Source organism: Mus pahari, chromosome 3 (assembly GCF_900095145.1).
Source record: "Mus pahari chromosome 3, PAHARI_EIJ_v1.1, whole genome shotgun sequence".
Taxonomy (NCBI): Eukaryota; Metazoa; Chordata; class Mammalia; order Rodentia; family Muridae; genus Mus; species Mus pahari.
In genome coordinates, this window is record NC_034592.1 from 104,174,639 (window position 1) to 104,202,583 (window position 27,945).

The following is a 27,945-nucleotide window of genomic DNA, read 5'->3' on the forward strand; positions in this document are numbered from 1 at the left end:
AAGATTTATTTATTTACTATATATAAGTACACTGTAGCTGTCTTCAGACACACCAGAAGAGGGCATCAGATCTCATTACAGATGGTTGTGAGCCACCATATGGTTGCTGGGATTTGAACTCAGGACCTCTGGAAGAGCAGTCAGTGCTCTTAACCATTGAGCCACCTCTCCAGCCCAACATTCTTTCTCTTATTTTTCTTTTCCACAGAGCCAACACACTCCCACATTTGGGGTGGAGGGCGCTACCCTAAACACCTATTACCTTGTTACTCTCTACCTAAGCATTCTTTAAGCAGCCCCTCGATACCTTAGGTTAGTAGCAGAGTACTTACTTAGCAAAGACAAGGCTTTGTGTTGGCCTCAGCACTAAGAGGGGTAAATAATAAATAAATAAATAAATAAATAACAAAAAACCCCAAAACCCAAACCCCCAAACCACAAAACCAAACAGACAAACAAAGCAAATCCCAGGAAACAGAAATGATCAGAATCATAGAATCCCACAATTGCTGTCAATTTCTTAAAGCAAGAAGTAAGACATTTTGGTGTAGCCTCTATTTAATGGGTGTATTCCTGTATCCCAGAACCTGGAAAGAAGCAGGCAGATCTTTGAGTTCAAGGTCAACCCCATCTATCTAGTAAGTCCCACAAAAACGAGAGTTACACAGTGAGATCCTGTCTCAAAAAACAAAACAAAAAATACTTGTTTCTGTACTTTTTCCTTATTTCCTGTTCAAAGAACAAAAGCCATAATCTCAATGTAAGACTGGATTGACTCAACATCTATTAAAAATATAGGTGCTAGCATTAAACTTAAAAGAAATGCATCTGGGGAGATGATTTAGGGGTTCAAGTGCTTGCCATGGAAGTGTGAAGATTAGGGAGTTCCAATCACCACATGCAAATTGCCTTTCTGTAATTAGTGCTCAGGGGATAGAGACAGGGATCCCTGGGACAAATGGGCTAGTGAAAACTAGCATTATTGCTTAAAGAATGGGCCCTAAGCCTTGCCCACGACCACAGTGGAACTCCTGAGTTGAGAGCAAGGGAGTGGTATCTCCTGCCCAATCCTCCCTTGCCCCTCACCACCTGCAGCAGTTGGAAAAGCTGGCCCTGGGGTCATGAGAGCCTGTGAGCTGGTCCTGCCCCTCACTGACTGCAAGCTGCAGCACTAGGGACAGCGGGCTCTGCACCTTGCTTGGGCAGAAACAGTAGAGCTGGCCCAGGTCTAGGGAACCAATGAGCTAGCCCTGAAGACAGAGAGAAAGGGAGTTGGCCCATATGTGGCAGCTGGGAGAAATGAGCCTGGGGTCATGATAAGCTAGCCCTGCCCCTCAGCAGTTGCAGCACAGTAGAGCTGGCTTTGGTGGAGGGGGCACAGGTGAGTTAGCCCTCAGAGGGTGAGAATAAGGTGGTGTGGGTGCAGAGGTGATGCCCTCCACGACACCTTCTTGCTGACTGCAGTAGCCAGGAGAACTGGCCCTGGGGCATGAGATCAGAAGAGCTAACCCTACCCCTAGCATGGACTGTTGTAACACAGTGGAGCTGGCCCTGATGGCAAAGGTGCTGGTGAGCCAGTCCTAAGGGTGTGAGAGTGGCAAAGGCTGGCCCTGCCTCTCACCAGCTGCAACATTTGGAGAGTGGGCCCTGCACCTTGACTGGGTAGCACAGTAGAGCTGGCTCTGGAGGTGTAGGTACAGGTAAGACTGGCCCAAGGGCATGAAAGCAGAAGAGATGACCCTGCCTCCTCCTGATGGCAGCATTGGGTAGCCTAGCCGGAGCAGTAGACAGCTCACGCTGGTAACGCAGATAGTGCTGACCAGCCCAGCTACCACCCAGGCCCCGATCCAGGGATCTGAACTGGCCCACCCCAAAATCTATTATCATCTGCAAATAGTTGGGATACATGAAAGGACCAGACCTGCTGTTTCAAAGCTGGAGGATCTCCATGACACAGGATATTTAAGAGGCATCTTGATAAGGATCCAATATGCATGATGTCACAAAAGCCAGGGATCTTAAACCAGACCAATGACTTGTTGCAATGAACATTTGCAAGTGAAGATGTGTGGACAGAGGGATCGACTGTGGGACACACTGGGACACACTGCAGCTTCCATCCTGGGATGCTTTCTAGGTTTTTTTTATTCTTGTTTATCTGTTTGTTTGTGTTTTTTATTTTGGGGGGAGGATGCAAGGGCAAAAGGCAGGTATGAGGGGACAGGGGAAAGAGCAGGACTGGGGTACATATTGTGAAACTCACAAAGAGTCAATAAGATGTTTAAAAACAAACAAACAAACAAACAGCTGGGCAGTGGTGGTGCACACCTTTAATCCCAGCACTCGGGAGGCAGAGGCAGGCAGATTTCTGAGTTTGAGGTCAGCCTAGTCTACAGAGTGATTTCCAGGACAGACAGGGCTACACAGATAAAAACAAAACAAAACAAACAAAAAAACCCCCAAAACAAACAAACAAAACCCTGACAGGAGTACTGACTCAGAATATAGATCCTAAGTATTGCCTTGATGTAATTTCCTAAAGCAACACAACGCTATCACTCTTTGGTTGCTGAAACAGTGTTACTACAGTCCAAGATGGCCCCAAACATATGTCCTTCCTACCTTCGCTTCCAATGTGCTGGGAATAGCGCTATCAACCACAGCATCTGGTTAGAAACGTTTTAAAAGGAAAGCCTCATGTTTAAGTGAGACATATATAAACGGTTTTTGATAGGAAACAAAATAGCTATCTTCTCTAGGTCTACATCTGCTATTAGAGTATGCAGTAATAGACTATTAGATAAGGTATTAGTCCCGTGTGACTTGATAATAATGACCCATAAAGATTTCCTTAATCTTTAAATATTTACAAAACATATACATTCTAAGTGAAAGCTGACTCTGACATTTTCATATTTGTAAAAATGTTTCATTTTAGTCTCAGCCCAGACTATATGGGATTGGAAACACACACTGTGACACAGCTAGGGAAGCAGCCATGCTGCCCCGTGCTGCCCCGTGCTGCCCCGTGCTGCTCCATGCTGCTCCGTGCTGGGATGCCTTCACCTGCAGTGCTGGAGGAGGATTGCTCTTTTTAACTATGTGGCCATACTGTGAAGAAGCCCATGAGACAGTAATCAAAATCACATTTTGAAATGAGAACGTTCCTGGGCTGGTGAGATGGCTCAGTGGTTAAGAGCATTGGCTGCTCTTCTGAAGGTTCTGAGTTCAAATCCTAGCAACCACATGGTGGCTCACAACCATCCGTAACGAGATCTGACGCCCTCTTCTGGTATGTCTGAAGACAACTACAGTGTACTTACATATAATAAATAAATAAATCTTTAAAAAGAAAAAAAAAAAAAAAAAGAAATGAGAACTTTCCTAAGACAGTCTCACTGTGGCGCCATGGCTGACCTAAACTCACAAAAATCCACCTGTTTCTGCCTCCTAAATGCTGGTGTTAAAGGTGTACACTACCATGCCTGGCCCAGGAATGAACTACAGATTGAAATTAACTACATGGAAAGCATTAGTTCACAAAAACATTCAAATTTAAAATTGATTCTTCTCAAAGGAAGATCCTAACAGTGCTCTGTAAAAGCAGCAAGAGAGTAAGGATGAAAAACTCAAATCTTGGCTAGAGAGATGGCTCAGCAGTTAAGAGCACTGACCGCTCTTCCGAAGGTCCTGAGTTCAAATCCCAGCAACCACATAGTGGCTCACAACCATCTGTAACAAGAATTGATGTCCTCTTCTGGTGTGTCTGAAGACAGCTATAGTGTACTTACATATAATAAAAAAAATCTTAAACAAAAACCAAAAAAAATGCAGATCTTCTGGAAAATTGTTATCACACTAACACCATTCACCAAAACACTAACCCAATCACATCAACACTCCTCACTTATCTTTACCCATCACCTGTTCTCTCCCAGGACTGCTTAGGAAACAGCAGAGAGCAGAAAAGGATCACATTATACACACTGTGTAAAACAGAAAACACCATGTCTACTCCATCCCTCTCCAAGTAAAAAATAACCATACTTTGTTCTACTACTAAGTGATAGAGATGGCCCTTAGAGAATATCAAAATGAAAAACTTAGAATGTGAATCATCTTCATTTAAAAAGAAAAGTATAAAAAATGCAAATATAAGAGGAACACTTCAAGGGCTGGTGAGATGACTCAGCAGTTAAGAACACTTACTGTTCTTCCAGGAGAGTGGTTTGATTCCCAACACCCACAGGGTGGCTCACAACCATCTGTGACTCCAGTTCTAAGGTGTGCTAGCTAATTTTATGTAATTTGCTACAAGATAGCATCACCTGAGGGAAAGCAGCCTCAAATGAGAAAGTGCTTCCAGGAGATGGCACTGCAGGCAAGCTTGTGGATTATTTTCATAATCAGAGACTGATGTGGGAAGGCCCAGCCCATTGTCGGGGGTGCCATTCCTCAGCTAGTGGTCCTGGGTCTATAGAAAGTAAGCGTTGCAAGCCAGGAGGAGTGAGCAAGTTAGCAGCACTCCTCCATGGCGTCTGCATCAGCTCCTGCATCCAAGTTCCTGCCCTGTTTGAGTTCCTGTCCTAACTTCCTTTGATGATGAACAGTGATATGGAAGTGTAAGCCAAATAGATCTTTTCCTCCTCAAGTTGCTTTGATCATGGTGCTTCCCTATGGCAATAGTAACCCAAACTAAAGCCTAAACCAACACTCTTTCCTGACCTCAGCAGACACCAGGCATAGACACAGACATACATGTAGGCAAAATATCCATTATAAAATAAATATTTTAATGGGGAAAAAAAAAGGACATTTTGCTGAGTGTGGTAGTTTAAACATGCTTGACCCAGGCAGTTGTACTATTAGGAGGTGTGGCCTTGTTGGAGGAAGTGTGTCACTATAGGGGTGGGCTTTGAGGGCCTCCTAGCTGCTATCTGCTTTTGGAACAAGAAATAGAACCATTCAGTTCCTCCAGTACCATACCTGCCTGGATGTTATTATGCTTCCTGCCACGATGATAATGGACTTAACCTCAGAACCTGTAAACCAGTCCCAATTGAATGTTGTTCGTCATAAGAGTTGCAATGGTTATGATGCCCCTTCACAGCAGTTAAGCCCTAACTAGGACACTGGTCACAGTGGCAACAGTCAGATCCTAGCACTTTGGAAGACTGAGGTGAGAGAACTGCAAATCTGAAGCCACTGAGCTACACAGTTGAGACTGTCTCACAACAAACACAAAAAAACCAACACTGAAAAACTCAAATACAATAGTATCTCAATTTGTTAGACAATCTGTGTAATTTATTATATCAATAGCCATATGGGAAAAAAGTTCACTCAGACCCAAAGTTTGTTGACTCTCTGCTTTATATTCTGTTTATACTTTAAATAGCAACTGTAATTTCACAAAGAAATAATTACTATATAAAAATGAATTCACTTTGGGATAGGCATGAACACAAACAACACTTTAAAATTTAAAACTTTTGGGCTGGAGAGATGGCTCAGCGGTTAAGAGCCTGACTGCTCTTCCTTAGGTCCTGAGTTCAATTCCCAGCAACCACATGGTTCTACACAGCCCTCTCTAATGGGATCTGATGCCCCCTTCTGGTATATCTGAAGACAGCTACAGTGTACTCATATAAATAAAATAAATATATCTTTAAAAAAAAATTCTAGCTGGGCAGTGGTGGCACACGCCTTTAATCCCACTTGGGAGGCAGAGGCAGGCAGATTTCTGAGTTTGAAGCCAGCCTGGTCTACAGAGTGAGTTCCAGGACAGCCAGGGCTACACAGAGAAACCCTGTCATGAAAAACCAAAAATAAATAAATAAATAAATTCTTAAAAAAAAAAAATTAAAACTTTCAACAGCAAGTAGCAGAGTTCAATGGAAATAAAATTATATTCTAATATATGTTATTATTCTCTGTGGGGTGGCATTTACGCTTTCAGGAGTACAACTGTTTTTGCATTAAGCTTTGACCAGGTTCTCTCTGTAACAAAGACAATTTAAGGCAAACTTAGTTGAACTTTGGAAAGGCTCATTAATTGTTACCCTACAGAATTAATTCAGTGGCCACAGATGAACAAAGCCAGTAACATTTACTGACTGCCAGCATACAGCACAGACAGCTTTCAACAGATATATAATCTAGTTATACAGTTTCTTCTGGTCAAGAAATTGTTATAAAATTTATTATCATGCTTTATATCAATGGTTCTCAACCTTCTTAAGGCTTCAACCCTTTAATACAACTCCTCATGTTGTGGTGACTCCCAACCATAAAAGTATTTTCATTGCTATTTCATAACTGTAATTTTTGTTATGAGACATAATGTAAATACCTGTGTTTTCCAATGGTCTTAGACAAACCCTGAGAAGTGGCCATCTGAAACCCCCTCCCAAAGGGGTCACAAACTAGGTAAATCATGTCAAGAACAGAAACATTAGTTACTTAATAATCTGACTAATGAAGTAAATTTACCCAAAGGACTCTCTGACTCTCACCTCACCATTTGCACACCCACACCACCATCATCATGTTCATATCACATTTCCTAGGCTATATTGGAAGAGCGTTATCCCAGGCACCTTCCATACTTAGTTCTGACATCCTTAAATCTATAATGAGTAAAAGCAAAGACTAAGAGAAAAATCAATGTACACAACTCAACAAAGATGGTTACCTGGTAGTCTGGCTTTGTAAAATAATCCAAAGAGGAAATATGGTCAAGAAAGGTGCTGAATTCTGGAGGGAGGTGTTTTAACATGAGCCTGTGGTCATATCTCTCCTTAATGGAGCCTACTTGCTCCTGGAAGGGACAGAGAACAGGAACCAAAGTCAGCTTTTCTCGGAAGCTATGGCTTACACACTGACGATTAACACTGTCAAGATTGAAGCAGGCTATGCAATCAATGTGCTATAAAGTACGAAGCAAGAATCAGTGCTCACTAATGGCTTTACATACAGTGCTTCAAAGTGGAAGGGAAGATAATATAATGCAGGGCTAACATTAACATGGAGTCTGTGCCGGTAAACTGATAGTCCCCAAGAGCTCTTTAAACTAGGTCTACTATCCTTCATCAACATAGTATTTCTAGTTTTCCAAACAAAATAAACTGGTAATTAAAAACTAAAAGCTACAATTCACATCAGAAGAAATTCTGCCTTTGCCTCCTGAGTACCAGGATTAAAGGCATGCACCATCAATTGCCTGGATGAAGGATAAATTTGTATTCTTTCCCATATCAAAATTGACCTTATGATTCAAAATTACCTTGTCCTTTATTTTCCTCCAGGGCAGTTGACCAACCACAAACTCCACCAACATGTAGAATAAAGACCAAAGGTCATCATGTCTTCCCATTTCCTTGAGAAATAAAAGAGAATTCATTCATATTATATTACCAATTCTTCTGAGTATATCACATTGTTTAAAGCCATTAAATATATCTCCCATAAATCATCTGTATGTCTGCATAGGTGTGTATCAATCCAAATGCACAACACACACAACGAGGGAGAGGGAGAGGGAGAGGGAGAGGGAGAGGGAGAGGTTTTGAAATAAATATCCTACCTAGAGATGTAGTTCAGTGGTAGAGTGCTCGCTGAGTGTGTGTAAGATCCTGGGTTATATTTTCAACACCACAAAAACAGCCACCACCAAGAAGCAAAAACAACATAGGCTGAGATGCAGCACAGTTGGAAGAATAACTGCCTAACACGCATAAGGCCCTGGGGTCTGATACCCAGTACCACATAAAACAGGGTGAGGCAGTGCATGCTATAATCCCTGGACATGAGAGGGAGAAGAGGGGATGGATCAGAAGTTCAATGCCATCCTTGCTATTTAGTGAGTTTGAAGCCAGTCTAAAACATTAGAGATCCTTTCTCAAAAATCAACCAATAAAAAAAATCTAAAACCAAGAAATGCTGAAAATACAATTAATAATTTATTAATTAATGAGTGCTTTAAGAAGTAAGGAATAGGGCTGGAGAGATATCTTAGTGGTTTTTAAGAGCACTGACTGTTCTTCCAGAGGTCATAAGTTCAAATCCCAGTAACCACATGGTGGCTCACAACCATCTGTAATGAGATCTGATGCCCTTTTCTGATGTGTCTGAAGACAGCTACAGTGTACTCATATAAATAAATAATTTTTTTTTATAAAAAGAGAGAGATAATAGGAATGTAGCTCAATGATAGACTATTTGCCTACTAGGAAAAAGGCCCTAGACTTTACTGCCAGCATTGCAAAATTTTTATTCATTTACTTATTTATTCATTTTTTAAAATTTTGTCAAATTTTTTAAATAAAAAAAATGTTAGCCAGGCAGTGGTGGCACACGCCTTTAATCCCAGCACTTGGGAGGCAGAGGCAGGCGGATTTCTGAGTTCGAGGCCAGCCTGGTCTACAGAGTGAGTTCCAGGACAGCCAGGGCTACACAGAGAAACCCTGTCTCGAAAAACAAAAACAAAACCAAACAAATAAATAAATAAATAAATAGATAAAAAAAAATGTTGCAAAGAATTCACACAAAAAATATCCGGACCCAAAGACAATTTCTAAAAATAAAGCTAAGAGTAATCCTAAAAGAATTTCTTTTTCTTTCACCCAGAACTAAGAAAATAATACTCTTTGGGCTGAGGCTCTTTGTTGCTTTTGCTTGCAGTATGGGGTTTAAACTGTGATGGTTAAGAGCTTTACCACTGAGTTACATGTCCATGCTCCTTGTTATAAAAAGAAAGGGCTTGATGCACAAAAATCATTATATATTATAAAGAAAACAATCTCTGCATTCCATTAGCTATTGACAGTATTATATCCACTATTAATTGTTTTTACTATATTTGTTTGAGGTATGTGTGTGTGTGTGTGTGTGTGTGTGTGTATGTGTACTTGTGTGGGTCCTTATGTGCCTTGGTAAGCATGGAGTGATCAGATAACTTGCTGGAGTTAGTTCTTTTCATCTACTATGTGGATTCTAAACATCAAACTCAGATTGTCTGGCTAGACAGTACCTTTACCTAACAAGCCATCTCAATGGCTCCAATCCACAAATAATTTCTTAGAACAGAATCCAGGTACTTTATTTCCTCAAACATCTATATAGTATTTTCAATACTAATACATAATTAAACAGACACATTCCCAACAGACACACTTAGCTGTTGCACTTTCTGGCAAATGCACCTTCATTTTCTATGCAGCTGCCCATATTTGTCATCTACTATACATGTTACCATGAATTAGTATTATGGGTTCCTTTAACATCAGCATTATATAAAACGGTGAATTACAATAACCATTCAGGTAAATGTGTAACTATGAAAAGGACCCTCAGCTCCTAAGCACTTTATATGCCTTTGAACTGAACTATGAAGATGTTGGTCTAATGCAAGCTATGAACATGCAGTTATAATGACCCTAGATCAGATACATACCCTGTTCCGATGAGCATTGATTGATGCATAACGAACTGTCCCTCGAAAGCCTGCCACAGCACGAGGCTACAATAAACCACACAGTAATAAGAACTTAAACAGTGAAACATTTTTTTTAACACAGATGAACACACAAAGCAATGGCAGATCATTACTGTCATAATAAAATGTTATTTTAGTAATTTAATAGTGAAGCTATAGAACACTAGAGAACAAATATCTCTAAGTCACAACTTAAAAACACTGATGTTTTAGTTATTTTACTTTGGTCCTCTTCTCTCTATATCTTTAATTTCTATTTATTTGTTAATTAGTTAACTTATTTATTTATTGAGAGGGAGTGAGTTTGTGAGTATGTGAATGTGAGTGTGTGTATGATTCAGGGTGGAGCATGACGAATACTACAGTGTGAATGGGGATGTCAGAGGACAAGCTTCAGGAACTGACTCTTTCCTTCCACCATAAGGGTCCAGAGGACTGAACTCAACTTAGCAAGCTTGCTGACAAGTGCCTTTATCTGCTGAGCCATCTCACAAGCTCATTTATCTACATTTTAAAGTATGATGACATGATGGGCATTGAACTTGGGAGATGTAGATCAGTAATAGTATAATTGCCTCCTATATGCAAGGTTTTTGGTTTGATACCAAGAAATATACACACGCGCGTGCACACACACACACACACACACACACCATCAGATAGATGTGTTTGTGAAATATCACAGCTCTGTACATTAAAAAAAAAAAATCAAATATTTCATTGACCCAGAATCATGCCAAGTAACAAAACATCTCAGTATACACATTAACGCGTGTATACAAATACACGTAAGAATATGAAGAATCACTACATAATCTGAAATGCCAATCTTGACATATCATGGGTATTTATTCAAACTTAATTGAAAGAGGTTGCAACTGTACTTTACCTGCATAAGCAATATATGTTAAAATTAAAGTTTTTGGATATTTATATTAGATAATACAGATGAAGCTAATCATGATCATAGCCTCAGACAATATGACATCAAATAAAGTCCAAATGCTATTTGGTATCTTGCCTTCTTAAATCTACTATAGTTTCTTCTATCACCGATTTTTTTTCTAGCTCAAAAGTTTATACTTGCTATTGTCACCTCAATTCACGTTTCTTGTGGCTCTTGTAACTAAAACCTCTGCTTAGAGCAGGTACCTATCAGACATATTAATCATTCTAATGTAGAGTGTTCTTTCACCTAAAGAAAAAGACCCTTAAACACAAGTACTATGAACTTTATATAGACATGACCAGAGAAGAACCTCTTCTGGCATATCACAGTCAAGATGTCGAATATACAAAGTGTTGTGTTCAGCTGTGGTTCTCTGTGATGGTCTCCATTTGCTATAAAGAGAAGCTTCTTTGATGAGGGGTGGAAGCTACACTTACCTATGGGTCTAAGGACAAGATTTAGAATGCAATAAAAAAGTGATGCTGGTCTAGCAAAGTGGCAGTAATCGATTCTTTTGTTTGTTTGTTTGTTTGTTTGTTTTCAAGACAGGGTTTCTCTGTATAGCCCTGGCTGTCCTGGAACTCACTTTGTAGACCCGGCTGGCCTCGAACTCAGAAATCCACCTGCCTCTGCCTCCTGAGTTCTGGGATTAAAGGCGTGCACCACCACGCCTGGCTCAATCAATTCTTTTTTTAAGGTCCATAACCTCACTAGCCCAGGAAACTGACTAGGTTTCCAGTACTGGGGAAGATTTCCTTTCTGTTGAGTGGGCCTTAAGTTCAATTAGGCAGTGATATTGCCCCTGACATGTGAGTGCCAGTTCTCATACCTTTATGCATATATCTTGCCATGATGGTCACTGTCACAGTTCACAGTGTGGCAGCTGGGTAGGACTGTTTAATTGTTCCCCTCCCTTGGCAGCTTGCATTGTAATGTCTGGAGCCATGGAAGCTAGACTAGGAATAATAGATCGTGGGGCTCCCAACCTCACCAGACAAATCTACATCACAGCTTCTGCAACTATGGCTATGGGACATCACAGGAGAGTCCAAATGCCTGTGAAACAGTCCCTTATAAAAACGGCTACATAAGTAAGACTGGAACAACAGTTCATGGGGTTCCCACCCCACACAGAGAACTAAAGGCAACTACTGACTGCTGAAAGAGTTAGCCTCTCCCCGGGATGAGCCCCCGATTGGTTGTCCAATGCAGAGTGGCCAGATTGGAAGCCATATTCACGCAAGCAACGAAAACAGACACAACAGAGTGTGCACAAATATATATCTGTATGTGACAAATATAATCAAAGAAAAGGAGGCTATCTCAAGGCTACCCTTGAGTTGGGCACATGGCAAGGGCTTCAGAGAGAGTAGCTGACAGGGGCTGAGGGAGGAAAGAAAGGGGAGAAGTGAAATAACGCTCTTTCAATTAAAAAAAATTCATTAAAAAAAAAAAAACCCAAAACACAAAGAAAAACTACTAAAAGCTTTAATGAAAAGTGCCAACTGACACACAGAGGCAGAAACATCATAATAACATCCAAAACAGTGAAAGTGCTAAAAGCAAACACCGGAGAAACACTTTAGGATATAGATATAAGCATAGGAAACAACCACAATCTATTTGGCTGCTCAGAACCCATATGTCTGTTCAAAACTGTTAACTCCACTTCTAGAGAACCTAACACCCTCTTTCTGGCCTCTGTGGTCACAAGGCAAGCATATGGAACACATACATGAGGTAAAACATCCACACAAATACAATGGAAATAAAGGTTTTTAAAAAAGTATATCTGTAGCTATAATAAAAATGCAAATTAAAAAGACTCTGAGATTCTATCTTATCTCAGTAAGAATGACACCATCTTGAAAACAAAGACAACTGGTGAGTGTTCAGGGGAAAGGGGAACCCATAAAGTAGATAAACTCCTGTTGGTGGGAATGTAACCTATTACAACCACTATAGAAATCAGAAACAAGTTTCCACCAAAACTAAAATTAGAACTACCAGATGATCCAGCTAATTCATTCTTAGGCATATATCCAAAGGATTCAACATGCCATTCATATATCTCGGTCTGACCTTAAATTTACCTTGTAGCTGAGAATAACCTTGAACTCCTGATCCGTTTCCCAAGTGCTGGATCACTACCATGCCTGGCCTACATAATGCTTGGAATCAAAACCAGGTGCTCATTGATCTACTAAAACATTCTTAGAGAAGTCAATATAGTCAGTTCTCAGTGCCCAGTTACTTCTCTGTAACACCTTAACAGGAATGACAGACATTGTTCATGAACAACTTTCCTCACCTGGTTTCCGGGATACTGCTACTCTCTTGCTTTTCCTCTCACCCGACTGACACCAATCTCATAGGTCTTGGCTGGTCCATGGTTCTTCCCTATCAACCATCATCATTGCTCCAAGTGTCCCAACGGCTCAGACCCAAGCCCTCCTAGTTTAGTTTAGCTATACCTCCTTTCTAGGCAATCTTAACTAGTCCTGTTTTTTTTTTTAAATGCTGCCCCAACTTCTGGATACTATTGGTTGAACCAAGGTCTAAGTCAACCACACTGGCCTTGAGTTTACTCTGTAGTCCAGGCAGGTTAAGTCTTTAAACCATTCTGTCTCAGCCTCTCGTGGAATTACAGGCCACTGCTCCTAGATCCAACTAGAGAAATGTAATCTATTTCTTATTATTTAGTTTTGTTTCTAGCCTCATAGCTTTGTTTTCATATTTTATTTAATTGCTGATATACTGTCCTTAGAGGTCTTCCTCTCTAATCTAAACCTCCAGAATTGTTTCTGGTCTCTGCTCAGCTCTGTGTCAACACACAGAAGTCCCTGTGTTATCAACTGCATACAATTACAGATTTAGGCCAAGTGTGGTCAAAATTATCTTCTATTTCATCACTTTAGAGGCCTGGGAGGTAGAAGAAAAAGATCAAGTTTGAAACCAGCCAAGACTACATACTGAAAACCAGTCTCAACAATAAATAAATCAATAAATCAATAGGCAAAATTTCTTATTTGTGTGTCATCTTTCTTTTCTACTAAAATAACCTTAACAAGGCTCCTGAGATTTTCTACCTATTATTGTTACCTGAGTACCTGGATTTATGATTCATATATAACATATGATCATTAAATATGTTTTATGAGTAAATCAACAATAAATCAACAATACACTTGATAATGTTCTAGAACCAATCACCTAATATCTAGAAATGGAATTCAATGTATATCCAGTTTAATAGACTCTAAATTGATCACCTGCTTTGCTAATATTAATACAAGCCAATTCTATGGCAGAAAAAGGTTCTCTAAATTACCAGGCACTTAAGATTCTCATATTCAATGCACACCTTTGATCCCAGCATTTGAGAGGCAGAGGTAGACAGATCTCTGTGAGTTCAAGGCCACTATAATCTATAAAGTGAGTTCCAGGAAAGCCAGTGCTTCATAGTGAGACCCTGTATCAAAACTATTCTAAAAGAAAAAAAGATTCTCATATGCCTAGACTTTAATGATAATTTTGCCTGTATATATGTATAAATAGTTTGCAGTTGGCTCAATCAAAATCACAATCTTTTAACTTTTATACAACTAGTTACCCTGACAGAAATGAAAATCACAATGAAAAAACAAGGTTAAAGGAACTAAAAGTTTAAAGTAAACAATAGAAAAGTCACAATGAGAATTCTGAAATGCCAGCAAAACAATATGGAGTGCTGCCTGGCCCGCCTCCCAGTGAAGCTGGCAAACACTAGTCAAAACAAAACATGTAGGCCCTAGACACAGCTATACAGGCGGACAAATGAAATACTTTCAGGAAAATTTGTGAACATCCAATAAAAAAGGTAAGGGTCTGTGGTATTCAAATCAAGACTGTTCTCTCCCATTGCCTAGCTTGACTAAAGGGGCTCCATTCCTAATCACTGCAGTCAGAAACACATGGCTGAATCCCCCATCAGGGCCCCACCAAGGAGCTCCCTTTTGAGAGGAGCAGGCCTGGAGCATGCTCAGTTGCTTTAGCGTGTTCAGTCCTTTAGGTGTGCTTGGTACACTGTATCTGAGAGTCTTTCTCTGACAAGACTCTAGCTAAAGTCTCTCTCAAATCTCTTCTCAAGTTGGCCTTGATTAAAGGGCATCTGTGTTTTTCTTTGCTGGTCTAGTTTTGGTAAAAATCTTAAGAGGTAAGTTTAGTAAAAACCCTTTACTTGAACTTTTGATCAAATTCCTTATCCCCATCTCTCTAGTTCATCACTGTGGTATGTGCTTTCAGCATAATCTGTGCCATATGCAAGTTCACCAGAGAAGAACTTTCTCCTATGTATCACAAAACATTTTGCTAATACATCACAAAGTTAAAACTCAAGTCCCCTACTGATTATATGCAGCTAACTTTAGACACTAGGTTCCTCTTCTTTTTTATTTATTTATTTATTTTATGTATATGAGCACACTGCTGCTGTCTTCAGACACACCATAAGAGGGCATCAGATCCCATTACAGATGGGTGTGAGCCACCATGTGGTTGCTGGGAAGTGAACTCAGGACCTCTAGAAAAGCAGTCAGTACTTTCAAGCACTGAGCCATCTGTCCAGCCCTGCACTAGTTTCTTAATCATATCATTTACTAATCTGGCTTCAACAAACATTGGTTTTTTTAATTCACTGAGCTTCTTTTCCCCTCCTCCTATCATTTATTCTGATACATAATTAGCATCTCTTTGAAGTGATACTAGATCACTTCTCAACCTTTTGGCCAAGATCAAGTGTAAAGTGATACTAGAAATAATAGTTTAATTATCAAATATTAGATAGTAATGAAAAAGCTTACTGGTCTGACGTCACCACAGGAATTAGTAAATTGTCGAGCCAAGCCAAAATCAAGCATGAAACATTTCCTACAGGTACTGGGGAAGCGTCCCATGGCGAAGTTTGACTAGAAAAAATAAAGATGGAAAATACATATTATAATAACAGTCAGTCTGCCTACATTTTACTCTGCATGAATTCTACTTTATAGCATGTTTCACATATACTATTGCAAGTCTATAATTTTTAACTAGGCATTAATATAAAGTATAATTTGGTTGCAGATTCTACCTCTCAAGGTAAAAATTAAAGCTTTTCATAGTTGAGTACTCTTGTAAATACAATTAGGGACTTGAGAAAGAGTTGTTACTGTCTACCATCAGGGAACCTGAGCAAAAATAAATTTAAATGTTTGTATAGTTACATATAATGACCTAATTTAATCAGAACTAGAATCTCTTGAAATTCTAGTCTAAGTTACTGCTTAAATGACAACCTAATCTCCTAAACAAGGAAAGCTATGGATCAGGGAAAATGCACCTAAACCTAAAAGAATTGTTGCTACTTCTCAATCTTTAGTTAAGTATAAGAGCTGGTCACGATGGTGTATACCTTTAATTTCAGTACTAAAGTCAGAGGCTGGGCTGATCTCTGTGAGTTCAAGGTTAGACTGGTCTATATAGCAACCCTATCTTAATAAATAAGATAGTAACCCTGGGGGCTGGTGAGATGGCTCAGTGGGTAAGAGCACCTGACTGCTCTTCCGAAGGTCCGGAGTTCAAATCCCAGCAACCACATGGTGGGTCATAACCATCCATAACAAGATCTGACTTCCCTCTTCTGGAGTGTCTGAAGACAGCTACAGTGTACTTACATATAATAAATAAATCTTTAAAAAAAAAAAAAAACCCCCCCCCCCCAAAAAAAAAAGACCTGATTTTAAGATAGTAACCCTATCTTAATAAATAAGCAAATAAAAAATTCCTATATGAACCATAAAGCTGCATCACACTAAAATTAAAAATACAATTCAGGAAAACATTCCAAAACAGACCAAGGAAGAAAACATTTTACATTTTTCTCTTTAAAAAAAATTCAGTGTAGCCATGTGTGATGGCATATACCTTTAATTCCAGTGTACGGGAAACAGAAACAAGCCTTAGTTATAGTATTCCGTCTCAAAAACAAAACAAAACAAAACAAAAATGATACAGCCTATGCAATGTGTCAAATGACTGCAAATTTGGAAAGATAAATATGCAAATAAGTAAATTTGTAATGGTAAAATGCAAGCTCTTACATCATTATTTGCTTTTTAAAAAAGTATTATTTTGCTTTGGATCTTTCTGATGAAATGGAAAGTTAAGTTTCTCAAATAATGACAGAGCAAGGCACTGAACAACAGTAAAATACTCTATACTTGTAAAGATGACTCTATATTGCCAAGCTGTGAATCTTTTTCTACTTCAATCTCCCCATATATAACTGACCTAAAATAAATCACTTAATCATGCTGTTTTATTTAAATGTCATATTAAATAATAACCAGTTTCTAGTTTCAGAGTGGTTCTAAATCTAGAAGAACCTACTTTGAAGAAAATTTAGTTTCCATTTTCTTTTTTTTGTTGTTGTTTTGTTTGTTTGTTTTCTAGTTTCCATTTTCATGTAAACTAATTTTAGAAATGATATAACAGGTGGCTATATTTTTCAAATGTACCAACATCAATTAAATTTATAAATATGGGATATCAGAAATGGGTCATCTTTCATAATGAAGAATAAAATACCAGATTAAAAAGGAAGAAAAACACATTTCAGTAATGGAGACAATGATTGCTAAGAAAAGCAAAACAGAACAAAAGAAGGGAAAACAGATTCCATTCCCACAGTAACCCTTAGGAGAGGAGTAAGGCCTTTTACTACTTGATTATTTCCCGTGAATACAATTAGTGACTCGGCAAAATGAACAGCTGGTATCAGGAAACACACAACTCAAACTTACGATTTATATGTAAGGCTGAATAACTAGCAATGCTACCACACCTAATAATAACTGGCAAGCACACAATTTGGGTGTGATTGTGCATGCAGGGACCAGAGAACAACCTCAGGTACTGTTCCTCAAGCAGGCTACAGTTGGCAGGTCAAGTGAGCCCCAGAGATCCTATCTCACTGTTCAGCACTTTTGATCACTAGCATACAGCACCACACCCATTTATAAAAAACAAAAAACAAAACCAAATTTATGTTCCAGGGATTGAACTCAAGACTCAAGTCCTCAGTACTTTAGCAACTGAGCCATCTTCTAGCCCCCAAGCAGAAAATATTTTTAATTTAGCTGGCAAGCAACATTTTATGGTATGAGAAAAGCTATTGAAAATAAGCTGTTGCTTCCCATTACCACTTCAAAACAAAAACCCTAAGAGATAAATTATTTTTACTTTTAGGGCATTACAGAAATAAAAATATTATTTGTATTTAACCACAACATACATAGAAAACTACATTTATCATACATTCTGTCTTCTACTAGCATTAGAAGTACCAAACAACAGCCTTCTGTGTTTGGATTAGAAAAGGCCCCTACCGGTTTGATGTCTCTGTGAAGGAATCCCACAGAATGTATGCTTTCAATAGACTCCAGAATCTGTTTCCCAAGACGAAGAGTAGTGCTAATAGTGAATGTGCCCCGGGATTGGCTACGTCGAAGATCTGCCAGATTCCGTCCCTGTGGAATCAGATAATCACTTTAAAATACAACCTAGTATTGTGATAAGACTGGAAAATTGTCCATTCACTGTATTGGCACACTATAAAATGCTCTGACTGAAACAGTAAAGCTCTTGCCTAAGTTGTGATCTTCTAATTCAAAGAATGTAGTCTAATAACCAAAATGACAATAAGCATTTTCTCAGAAGGACCCAAGTAAGGATGCTTCAATCCCACTTGGGAGGGAGAAGAAAAGAACCACAGGAGGCAGAGGGAGGGACCTGGGAGGGAGAGAGGAAGAAAAAGAGAAAGGGGGAACATGATCAGGTATGGTGGGGCAAACAGGAGAGATGCCCTGAGGCCAGCAGAAGTAATGGTAATAGGCAACTGGAGAGGGGGGGAGGTGTTAGAGGACCCTCTAGAAAGTACCAGAGACCTGGCAGGTGAGAGACTCTCAGGACTCAAAGTAAGAGACCTTATATGAAATGCCCAACAGCGGGGAGAGGGAACTTGTAGAGTCCATCACCAGTGGACAGACAGAGCATCAAGTGGAGGGATGGGGTTGCTATCCTATAGTCAAAACTCTGACCCAGAATTATTTCTGTCTAAATGAACCACAGGGAAAAAAATGGAGAAGAGACTAAGGAAAAGGAGGTCCAGTGACCTGTCCAATTTGTGCTTACAGACAGGAGCCTACTAGCATGGCCGTCCTCTGAGAGGCCCAACAAGCAGCTGACTGAGACAGCTGCAGATACTCACACCCAACCATTGGACTGAAGTCAGGGACCCCTGTGGTTGAACTAGGGAGAGGCGTGAAGAAGCTGAGGAGGGCGACCCCATAGGAAGACCAGCAGTCTCAACTAACCTGGACCACTGAGATCTCTCAGAAACTGAGCCACCAGCCAGTGGCCACAAGCTGGTCTGAGGCTCCTGACACATATATAGCAGAGGGCTGCCTGGTCTGGCCTCAGTGAGAGAAGATGCACCTAACCCTGGAGAGACTTGAGGCCCTGGGTGGGTGGGGTGGGGGGAGACATCTTCTTGGAGACACAAGGAGAAGGAATGGGATGAGGAACTGTGGGAGGGCAGACTGGGAGGGGGCAACAACTGGACTATAAAACAATAAAAGTAATAATAATGATAAAATTAATTAAAAAATTAGTCAAGTGTGATGTGATCAAAGTAATCCAGGGGCAAAAATATTTTGAACATTTTTGCTTGTAATTGGCATCCACATTTGCTGATCATTGCAATGGATGTGTAATAGATAAATATCAAAAAAAGCATTTTTTTGTAAAAATGTGTGTGTGTGTGTGTGTCTTTGTGTACATGACTGGAAATCATAAAATGGCATCTGATCTCCTGGAGCTGGAGTTTTAAAGATGGTTGTCTGCTGCTCAACATGGGTGCTAGAAACTGAACTCTAGGCCTCTGGAAGAGCAGCAAAGGCCTTAACACACTGAGCTATCTCTCCAGTCCTATGGATGACCGTGCTGTTAGTAACCATGTTTCAAAGTCACCAGGGTTTGCTTTACCCTTGCTACTAACAAAACACAGATTTGACTCTTTCTTTTTCCTCCTCTTTTTCTCCTCCCTCCCTCCCTCCCTTCCTTTCTTCTTCCTGCTCTTTCTTTTTCTTCTCCCCCGCCTCTACCTCTTTCTTTTTTTTCTTACACAGTTTCATGTAACCCAGGGTAACCTTGAACTTCCTGTATAACCAAGGATGACACTGAACCAATCTTCTTGCCTCTACATCCAGAGCTTCATGCATGCTAGTCAGATGCTCTACCACCTAAGCTACATCATCAAGCCCTTAGACTCGACTATTTTTTTTTCTTTTTTCTTTTGGAGACAGGGTTTCTCTGTGTAGCCCTGGCTGTCCTGGAACTCACTCTGTAGACCAGGCTGGCCTCAAACTCAGAAATGGGCCTGCCTCTGTCTCCCAAGTGCTGGGGTAAAAGGCGCAGGCCACTACGCCCGGCCAGACTCAACTATTTTTTTGTTTTTGTTTTGTTTTGTTTGTTTTTCAAGACAGGGTTTCTCTGTGTATCCCTGGCTGTCCTGGAACTCACTTTGTAGACCTGGCTGGCCTCGAAATCAGAAATCCACCTGCTTCTGCCTCCTAAATGCTGGGATTAAACACGTGCGCCACCACGCCCTGCTCAACTATTTTTAAGAATATAAAATATAGATGCTAGTATTTCATTTGTATTGCCACGATAAACAGCCTAACAAAAGGCAACATAAGGGAGGAAAAGGGGTCACATGGCTTACAAGTTCTAGTCTTCTTTTCCTTTCCTTTCCTTTTTCCTTTTCCTTTCCTTTTTCCTTTTCCTTTCCTTTTTCCTTTTCCCTTTCCTTTCCTTTCCTTTCCTTTCCTTCCGTCCTTCCTTCCTTCCTTCCTTCCTTCCTTCCTTCCTTCCTTCCTTCCTTCGGAGAAGTCAAGATAGCAACTCAGTCACATCATGTTCACAGTCAAGAAAAGCAAATAAACGGCTGGAGAGATGGCTCAGTGGTTAAGAGCATCAACTGCTCTCTCAAAGGCCCTGAGTTCAAATCCCAACAACCACATGGTGGCTCACAACCATCCATAATGAGATCTGATGTTCTCTTCTGGAGTGTCTGAAGACAGCACAGTGTACTTAGATATAATGAATAAATAAATCTTAAAAAAAAAGAAAAAAAAGAAAAGCAAATAAACACACCTTTGCTTGCCTCCTTAGCTAGCTTTCTTCTCTTTCTCAGTGCCTAGGAAACAGTGCTGCCCACAAAGGGCTAGATCTCCCTATATCAAAGGGAAATCAAGACATTCCACCACAGGTATGTCCACAGGCTAACCAGATCTAGGTAATTCCTCATTAAGCCTCTTCCCAGGTGACTCTAGGTTGCATCAAGTTAAAACTAACCAGCACCAATATCCAAAGCAGTATTCCTCATCACACATTCCCTACAAGTTACTTAATTTTCCCACATCATTTTTTTAAATAAAAAAAGACTAATTATACCCACTTCATATAATTTTATGAGGATTAAATAAAATCCATATGAAGTTTCTGGATACTGCCTAGTATTTAATGAATGCTAAATACTGCTATTATGGCAAATATTATAGGAATCAGAAGGCTATAAAGGCCAACAAAAGTTTAAAAGAAAAACAGGTGGTGATATGATAACCTGGTATGAGTCAGCTAACACATGACCCAGCTATTCAGGGAGTAGCTGGTTCAGGATACCTGAGAGACTCAGAGTTAAGCAATGATGGATGTAATCTCTTACATAATTATTTCTGGCAGAATTCCATTTCTATGTGATTGTTTTCTATCAATACGGCCTTGAGACTGGAGGCTAGTATCCCTGGCTTAACCTTTGCCTGTGCAGCCTGTGAACTACATCCACTAGTATCTGGGCAGGTATGCTATCATAAACCAGGATGTCTGTAACATCTGCCTGTCTGTTAGTCTGTGTGCTGGTAAATAAAGTATGTTATAGATGCTTAAAACTTCTCTTATTCTTTTCAACCTCCTATCATCCTGTGACCCTCCCTTGTCCTTGGTATAGTTCATATTAGCAGCCAATTTGAGAGACAACAGGGAACACATTAATGAACTGAAAAGGCAACTACTTCAATACATAGAAATACACTAAATTGAGATGGCAATTCATGTAACTGCAGACTTAAGGGCCAGTGAGACGGCTCTGTAGGCAGAAGCACTTGCTGCCTAGTCTGACATGTAAATTTAATCCCTAGGACCTACATGGTAGAAGGAGAGACCCAACTTCCACAAGTTGCTTCTGAAGTCCACACATACCATGATACATTCTTCCAACTCTCAATTAATTAATTTTAAATAAGACCAAGGCAGCCATGGTAGCACACAGCTGTATCTTAGAAATCAGGAGGGTAAAGTAGGAGTTACCCTGAGTTTAAGGCAAATCTTGCCCATATAGTGAGATCAAAAGCATTTTGTGCTACTCAGTGAGACCATGTTTTTAAAAGATAAACAACAACAACAAATATAGTTTTAAGAAAGGGTAACATATCTTTAGGTCTAAGTCAAATATTGAAGAGCACTGGAGAAACAGAAAAAGCCTTTTGAAGAGAAGAGGAAACATTTAAGCCTAGATTTATGATTTTAACTCATTGGTATGTAAATACTGTGAAGGAAAATAAAGAATCCAAATGTCAAAATAAAGTCTGTTGAATATGAAAGGAAACAGAACCAACAGTTTAGGCAGTGAGGTGAACCATGGTCTGACTCTTGGGGGTGACCATGCTGTGTGTGTCCAGGAGACAGGCAGTGTCAAGGACAACAGAACTGTTTTCTCATTCTCCCATCTTCTCTTTCTGAGCTCCTACTCTTTCAGTTCATCTCTCCTCTGTCTCAAGGGGATGGAGCAATGCCATGCTGACAGAAAGAGAAAGCACTCACCCTCTCCTGCAACTATGCTTACAATTTTAACACAGTGGCTGGGACTTGAAAGTGGGAGTGGAGATCTGAAAGCCCGAGGGAGAAAAGATGAAAAGGGAAAGAACTTGGTGTATAAGCAAGGCTGTAATGTAACTCACAATCTATCTGAGATTAAACACATGCAAAAATGACAACTAATAAGTTGTATTTTTAAAAGTAGATATGACACACTTCATCTGTTCAGCATACATAAGAATTCTATTATTCCTTTACTCGATATTTACTGTAATTGGGGATTTTAATCAAAACTAAAAGATTTTTTAGACACACATTCAAGGTAACATACCTGCAATTGCATGACCACGTAGTTGAAACGATCATTTCTCCCACAGCCAATAAATCTACAAACATGGTCTTTCCCTGGATGAAGAGAGAAAGAAAACAGTGAAGAAGGATGTACTATGGTTTCTCTTTTAAAGGCTCATAAATTGGATTTCTGTGTTGTATTTTATGACTTAAATAAACTAAATAAAATGTGTCAAGATTTTAAAAAAACAGAAAATTTATACTATTTATTTCTATCCACCCATTGCCAGGCTCTCCTCTGCTCCTTGAATACTCAAATAAATGGTAAATGAGTAAGTAAAGAAATAATTTAAGAAGTGGATAAAGGTGAGTTATCCAGAAAGGGAAATATTTTAAAAGTCACTTAAAATTACCCTGAGCAGATACAGTAAGGGATGTGTTAAATATACTTATTTTACACACATTCTAACACACACTATTTACATTACTACAGCAATTATGTGATCTTTCTTGTTCTCACTGATTTGGATCAGTCTAGTGCTTTTCAACCCAAGTTTAACATGTGGAATCCAAGGAGATACTGGCTCTGATATATAGCCGGACTGAGAAATGCAGGAAAAAACCTGAACCAGTCTCATGATTTTAAAAAGTATACTTCCATCCCAAAAGGCAACCAAGCCCAGGAAGATACTGGGCAGAGAAGATAATTGGCTCAACACAGAGGAGGGTGGGGGGAGCCTCAGAGCAGATGCAGACGGTGCTGAGGCACTACATGGAGCCTGTGGTCCATGGAGAAGAATCTCAACTGTATATATAGGTCAGGGTTTCCCACTGTGGCTTCTCATCAAAACTGCCCAGGAAACAAAGATTCCCAAAGGCCACACTGGCTTACAATCTATACAAGAAAGATACAGCTTTTCAAAATTCTATAAAAGAGCTGAAGATACTGCAGAAGCAGAAAAGTTTAGGGTCAGCCTCCACTACATGAGTTCAAGGTCAACCTGGACTAAATGATGAAACTATCTTAAAAGACGAAAATAAAAGCTGTGTGAAAATAAAGAAGAAATTTTAAAACATAAATCTGCAACTCAGAATATAAATCAGCATGAACAAAAATCAAGGGAAAAAACCTTCAAGAATACCCTGACAGGGAGAAGAATTCTGAGACCAGGTTATAACAGAAATGACAAATTGTATAGAAAGCTCAGGAGGTGAATCAGTGGGTGAGTGTGTTTTCTGTGCATGCATGAAGACCTGAATTCGGATCCTAAGTGCCCACATAAAAATCCAGATCGCACAATTGTATGTGACTCCAGTACCTGAAGGTGGAGACAGGACTGTTAGGTTTTGCTGGGCAGATCCCTGACTTTCATGGTCAGGTTTCTGTAAAATGAGGCAGAGAGCAATAAGGGGGATGCCCAATATCTTCTGCTGATCTATGTACTCACAGCATGCATGGCGGGTGCACACACACAGCATTGATTACTCACATAAATAATTAGGCAATCAATAGAGATAAAGGGTAAATAAAATATGAGACACTGAGGGTGGACAATCTTTGAAGCTAGCTTGTAAAAATAAAACAGAGAAAACACTAGAGGTAAAAAATAAAAAAAGATTAAAATAAGTTTCAAAAGTAACCTGTCCACTTAAAATAAAATACAGCCAAGACTCACTTTGGCCAATGGTTTGTTTTTTGATACAGGGTTTTTGTTAGTCCAGGATGGCCCTAAAATCTGCATTCTCCTGCCTCAGATTCCTGAGTGCTGGAATTTCAAGCCTATTAATTTGTCTTGTTCTGTTTTCAATCTGAGTTTCGGTTACTACACTGATGATGAATTAGAAACCTTTTCTTCAACTTCAGTCACAAAAAAAAAAAAAAAAAGTTTTAATTAGTCAGTTTGTTGTCAATCCTTTAAGAATCCACATTCAAAGCTGGAAATACACTGACATGAATACAGCACTTGCAAAATGCATCAAACCTTGACACTGTAAAAGAACAAAATGAAACAAGAAAAAGACTCATCTCCTAGCACATCCTTTTTTCCTTTCTTTTAAAGACAGCAGTCAATCCTGCCTCACTCTCCACTAGCACTGGATTGGAGGCAGGCACCGTCACTGCCTAGCCCGCCCTAATGTTGGTAAGCTGTTTAACAGTACTAGGGATTGAACCAACTATCCTGTACATTCTAAGCAAGTAGTCTGTAGCCTTTTATTTCACTTTTCAGGTTGAGGCAGTCTCACTGAGCAGCCCAAGAGCTTGGTGAACTTCTGACCCTCCTATCTGCCTCCAGAGTGCTGGAGATTATAGGCTGGCATTACACACTTAACCTGGATTGCCCTGCTTTAAAAATGAAAAAAAGAAATAGAGATTTAAATAAACTACCAATTCTATATTGAATAATCAAAACATGGCTAGTGGAAATTTTTTAGTACTTGTCAATACACTTCTATCACTTTAGGTGATAAGTTAATTATATATTTACATTTATAGTATTAATGTACTATTTCTCTGTTATATCTATTTATGCAATTAATGAAACTATTTAACAAAGTTGACTCAGTAAAAATGTATGTGTTTAGAGCAGCTACGATTTAATAACAACAGTAACTCCTCAGATGACTTCTGCAGTACCCAGTGAAGCTGAGGCTAGTGGAGGAATACTGGGAGCCCTTAACTGTTCCCATTCCTAATGCAGGACCTAATGAATAGTGAGACAACATTTGCAAGTAAACAAATTAAGAAAAACAATAGTTAATAAAATATGTATGATATGCAAGCATTTGTTCCACTTTATACATTTTCACACATGCAACTCACACAATAAAATAAGTATTAGCATTTTCTTTGTTTTTCAGATACAGAAGTAGAGGATTGGTGAGGTTAATTACTTATTCCAAAATCATACAGCTAGAAAATGATAGTGCAATTTGATCTCAAAGCTTTTATTCTTTAAAAAAAAAAAGTTATTTAGTTATTTAGTTATTTGAAGTGTGTGTGTGTGTGTGTGTGTGTGTGTGTGTGGTAAGCACTCATGTGGAGGTCAGAAGACAATCTGTGACAATCAGTTCTCTCTCAAGCTTCTAGGTCCCAGAGATGAAACTCAGGCTGTAAGGCTTGGTGGCAAATACCTTTACAAGCTGAGCCACCTTGCTGGCCCTAGAAAAACCTTTATTCTTAACCATTATATAAGAAATAACTGAAACAGATTTTTAAACTCAGGTAATATCTTGTTACTAAATATGAAAACAAACCTGGGCACAGCTATCTGAGAGGCTAAGAGGAATGACAAACTCAAGACCTGCCTGGGTTTCTGACTGAGTGAGAAAGACCCTGTGTCAAAACACAGTACAGAGTGGCCTGTGGGGACACAGCTCAGTGACAAAGCATTTGTCTAGCATGCACAAGGCTGTAGGTCCAACCCTCACACCTCTCACATGCAAAGTAATATTAAAATTAAAAGGGAACACAAAGACTATAAACATATACATGTATATAAGCACATATATATATGTATTGTATACATATGTACACATATATACTATGCATATACTATATACATATACAATCTACTATATCTATGAAACTTATTATATACACACCCAATGCTAAAACTAAGTATTAAGAATACAAGGTAAATTAAGTTTTCCACTAAGTTCACAGGCCACATATAAGCACAAAGAATTAACAGAGTATAAAGGCTATAGCATTATAAGGTACAGTGAATACACAGACGATCAAAAAGTTTTACTCTAGAAGAAAAGCCAATTACTACATTTTAAGTTTATGAGAATATTTTAAGACAATAGTATTAAGAAATAAGATTATACATGTAAATAGTTTCAATCAGCCATAAAGAACAAAATAATTTATGTCACTTGCCAGAAAATGGAGCTAGAGATTGTCATATTAAGTGAAGTAAACAAGACTCAGAAAGACAGGCAGTATGTTTTCCCTTATATAGAACATACATGTGTGCGTGTGCATATTACTTTTCTTCATGCTGTGACACAATACCAGACACAAGACACAAGCAGCTTAAGGAGGAAGGGGTCTATTTTGGCTCACGGTTGGAGGAGACAGAACATTATGTGGAGAAGCCATAACAGTAGGAGCAAGGGACAGCTGATCATGTGCATCCTTTGTCTAGTAGCAGAGAGAAATGCATGCTGGCTCTCAGCTTGCTTTTTCCTTTTTATGCACGTCAGAATCATGGAATAGTGCCATCACATTTAGGTTCCATCTTCCTACCTTAATTAACCTAGTTTAGAAACTCCCTTACAGACATGATTACCAAGAGATTTATTTCTTACACAGCTCTAGACCCTGTCAAGTTGACAATTAGTACTAACCACACACACACACACACACACACACACACACACACACCTAACTATGCTTTCGAATGCATTCCCCAACACCAAAGTAGATACACAGTATACAGATTCAAATAGATGAAGAGGACTAACTAGAGTGAAGAAGAGAGGGTAGCAGTTGGTAAAAGAGGTGATGAGGTCAAAGCACCTTTTATAGTTGAGTGAAAATGTCATTATTCAATAACAATTTTTTAAAAAAATACATTTACGATGATCAGAACTGACAGGGTAGAGTTAGGGGTCAAAGTAGATTAAGGTAGAAGGCATGGAAAGTGGCCTAAAACTTTGGACATTGTGACAGTTTTACTTCATTGTTAATTTTGCTAGACTTATAATGACCCCTGTGAGGGCATTTCCACAAGAGTCACCAATGCGAAGGACTTAGCTTTAATGTGAGTGGCACTATCCCATGTTGTGGTGGGAAGGAGGCAGGTGAGACAGGAAAGAGGAGAACGTCAGATAGCAATGACATTCCATTCTTCTCTCTGCTCTGTGGCCTGAAGTGAACCGCTCTGCTTCACCACACCCTCTATGCTCACAAATGACCCCTCTAAGACCACGCACCCAAGTAAATTTTTCCTCATGTTGTTAGTTAGGTATAAGGTCACAGCTAAAGAAAAAAATACACGCCAATGTGCTACAATATAAACTAGGGGAGGTCCTCCACTTTCATGGGCAGTAGCTCCAGAATCTCCCAAAGGCACCAAAGTTTGAGGTCGTGCAAATTTTATATAAAATAGAATTGTACCTGCATACACCTACTATGTTTATCTTCCTTGATTCTTTTTTGTTTGTTTCTTTTTTTTTGTTTTTTTATTTTTATTTTTTATTAGATATTTTCTTTATTTACATTTCAAATGCTATCCCGAAAGTTCCCTAT

At 39.3% G+C, this 27,945-nt stretch overlaps 1 protein-coding gene across 4 annotated transcripts in view; it reads right to left on the bottom strand.

Moving 5' to 3' along the window:
* Positions 1 to 27,945, bottom strand: part of Ttbk2 (tau tubulin kinase 2) — a 115,143-nt gene that overhangs the window by 29,643 nt on the left and 57,555 nt on the right. For all 4 annotated transcript variants that reach the window (XM_029536557.1, XM_029536558.1, XM_029536560.1 and 1 more), the window contains 6 exons: positions 22,729 to 22,802; positions 17,852 to 17,992; positions 15,287 to 15,391; positions 9,455 to 9,520; positions 7,286 to 7,378; positions 6,695 to 6,820 (listed from right to left, as the gene is read on the bottom strand). In XM_029536557.1, the coding sequence (XP_029392417.1) occupies positions 6,695 to 6,820; positions 7,286 to 7,378; positions 9,455 to 9,520; positions 15,287 to 15,391; positions 17,852 to 17,992; positions 22,729 to 22,802 (605 nt within the window). The remainder of the gene's footprint in view (positions 1 to 6,694; positions 6,821 to 7,285; positions 7,379 to 9,454; positions 9,521 to 15,286; positions 15,392 to 17,851; positions 17,993 to 22,728; positions 22,803 to 27,945) is intronic.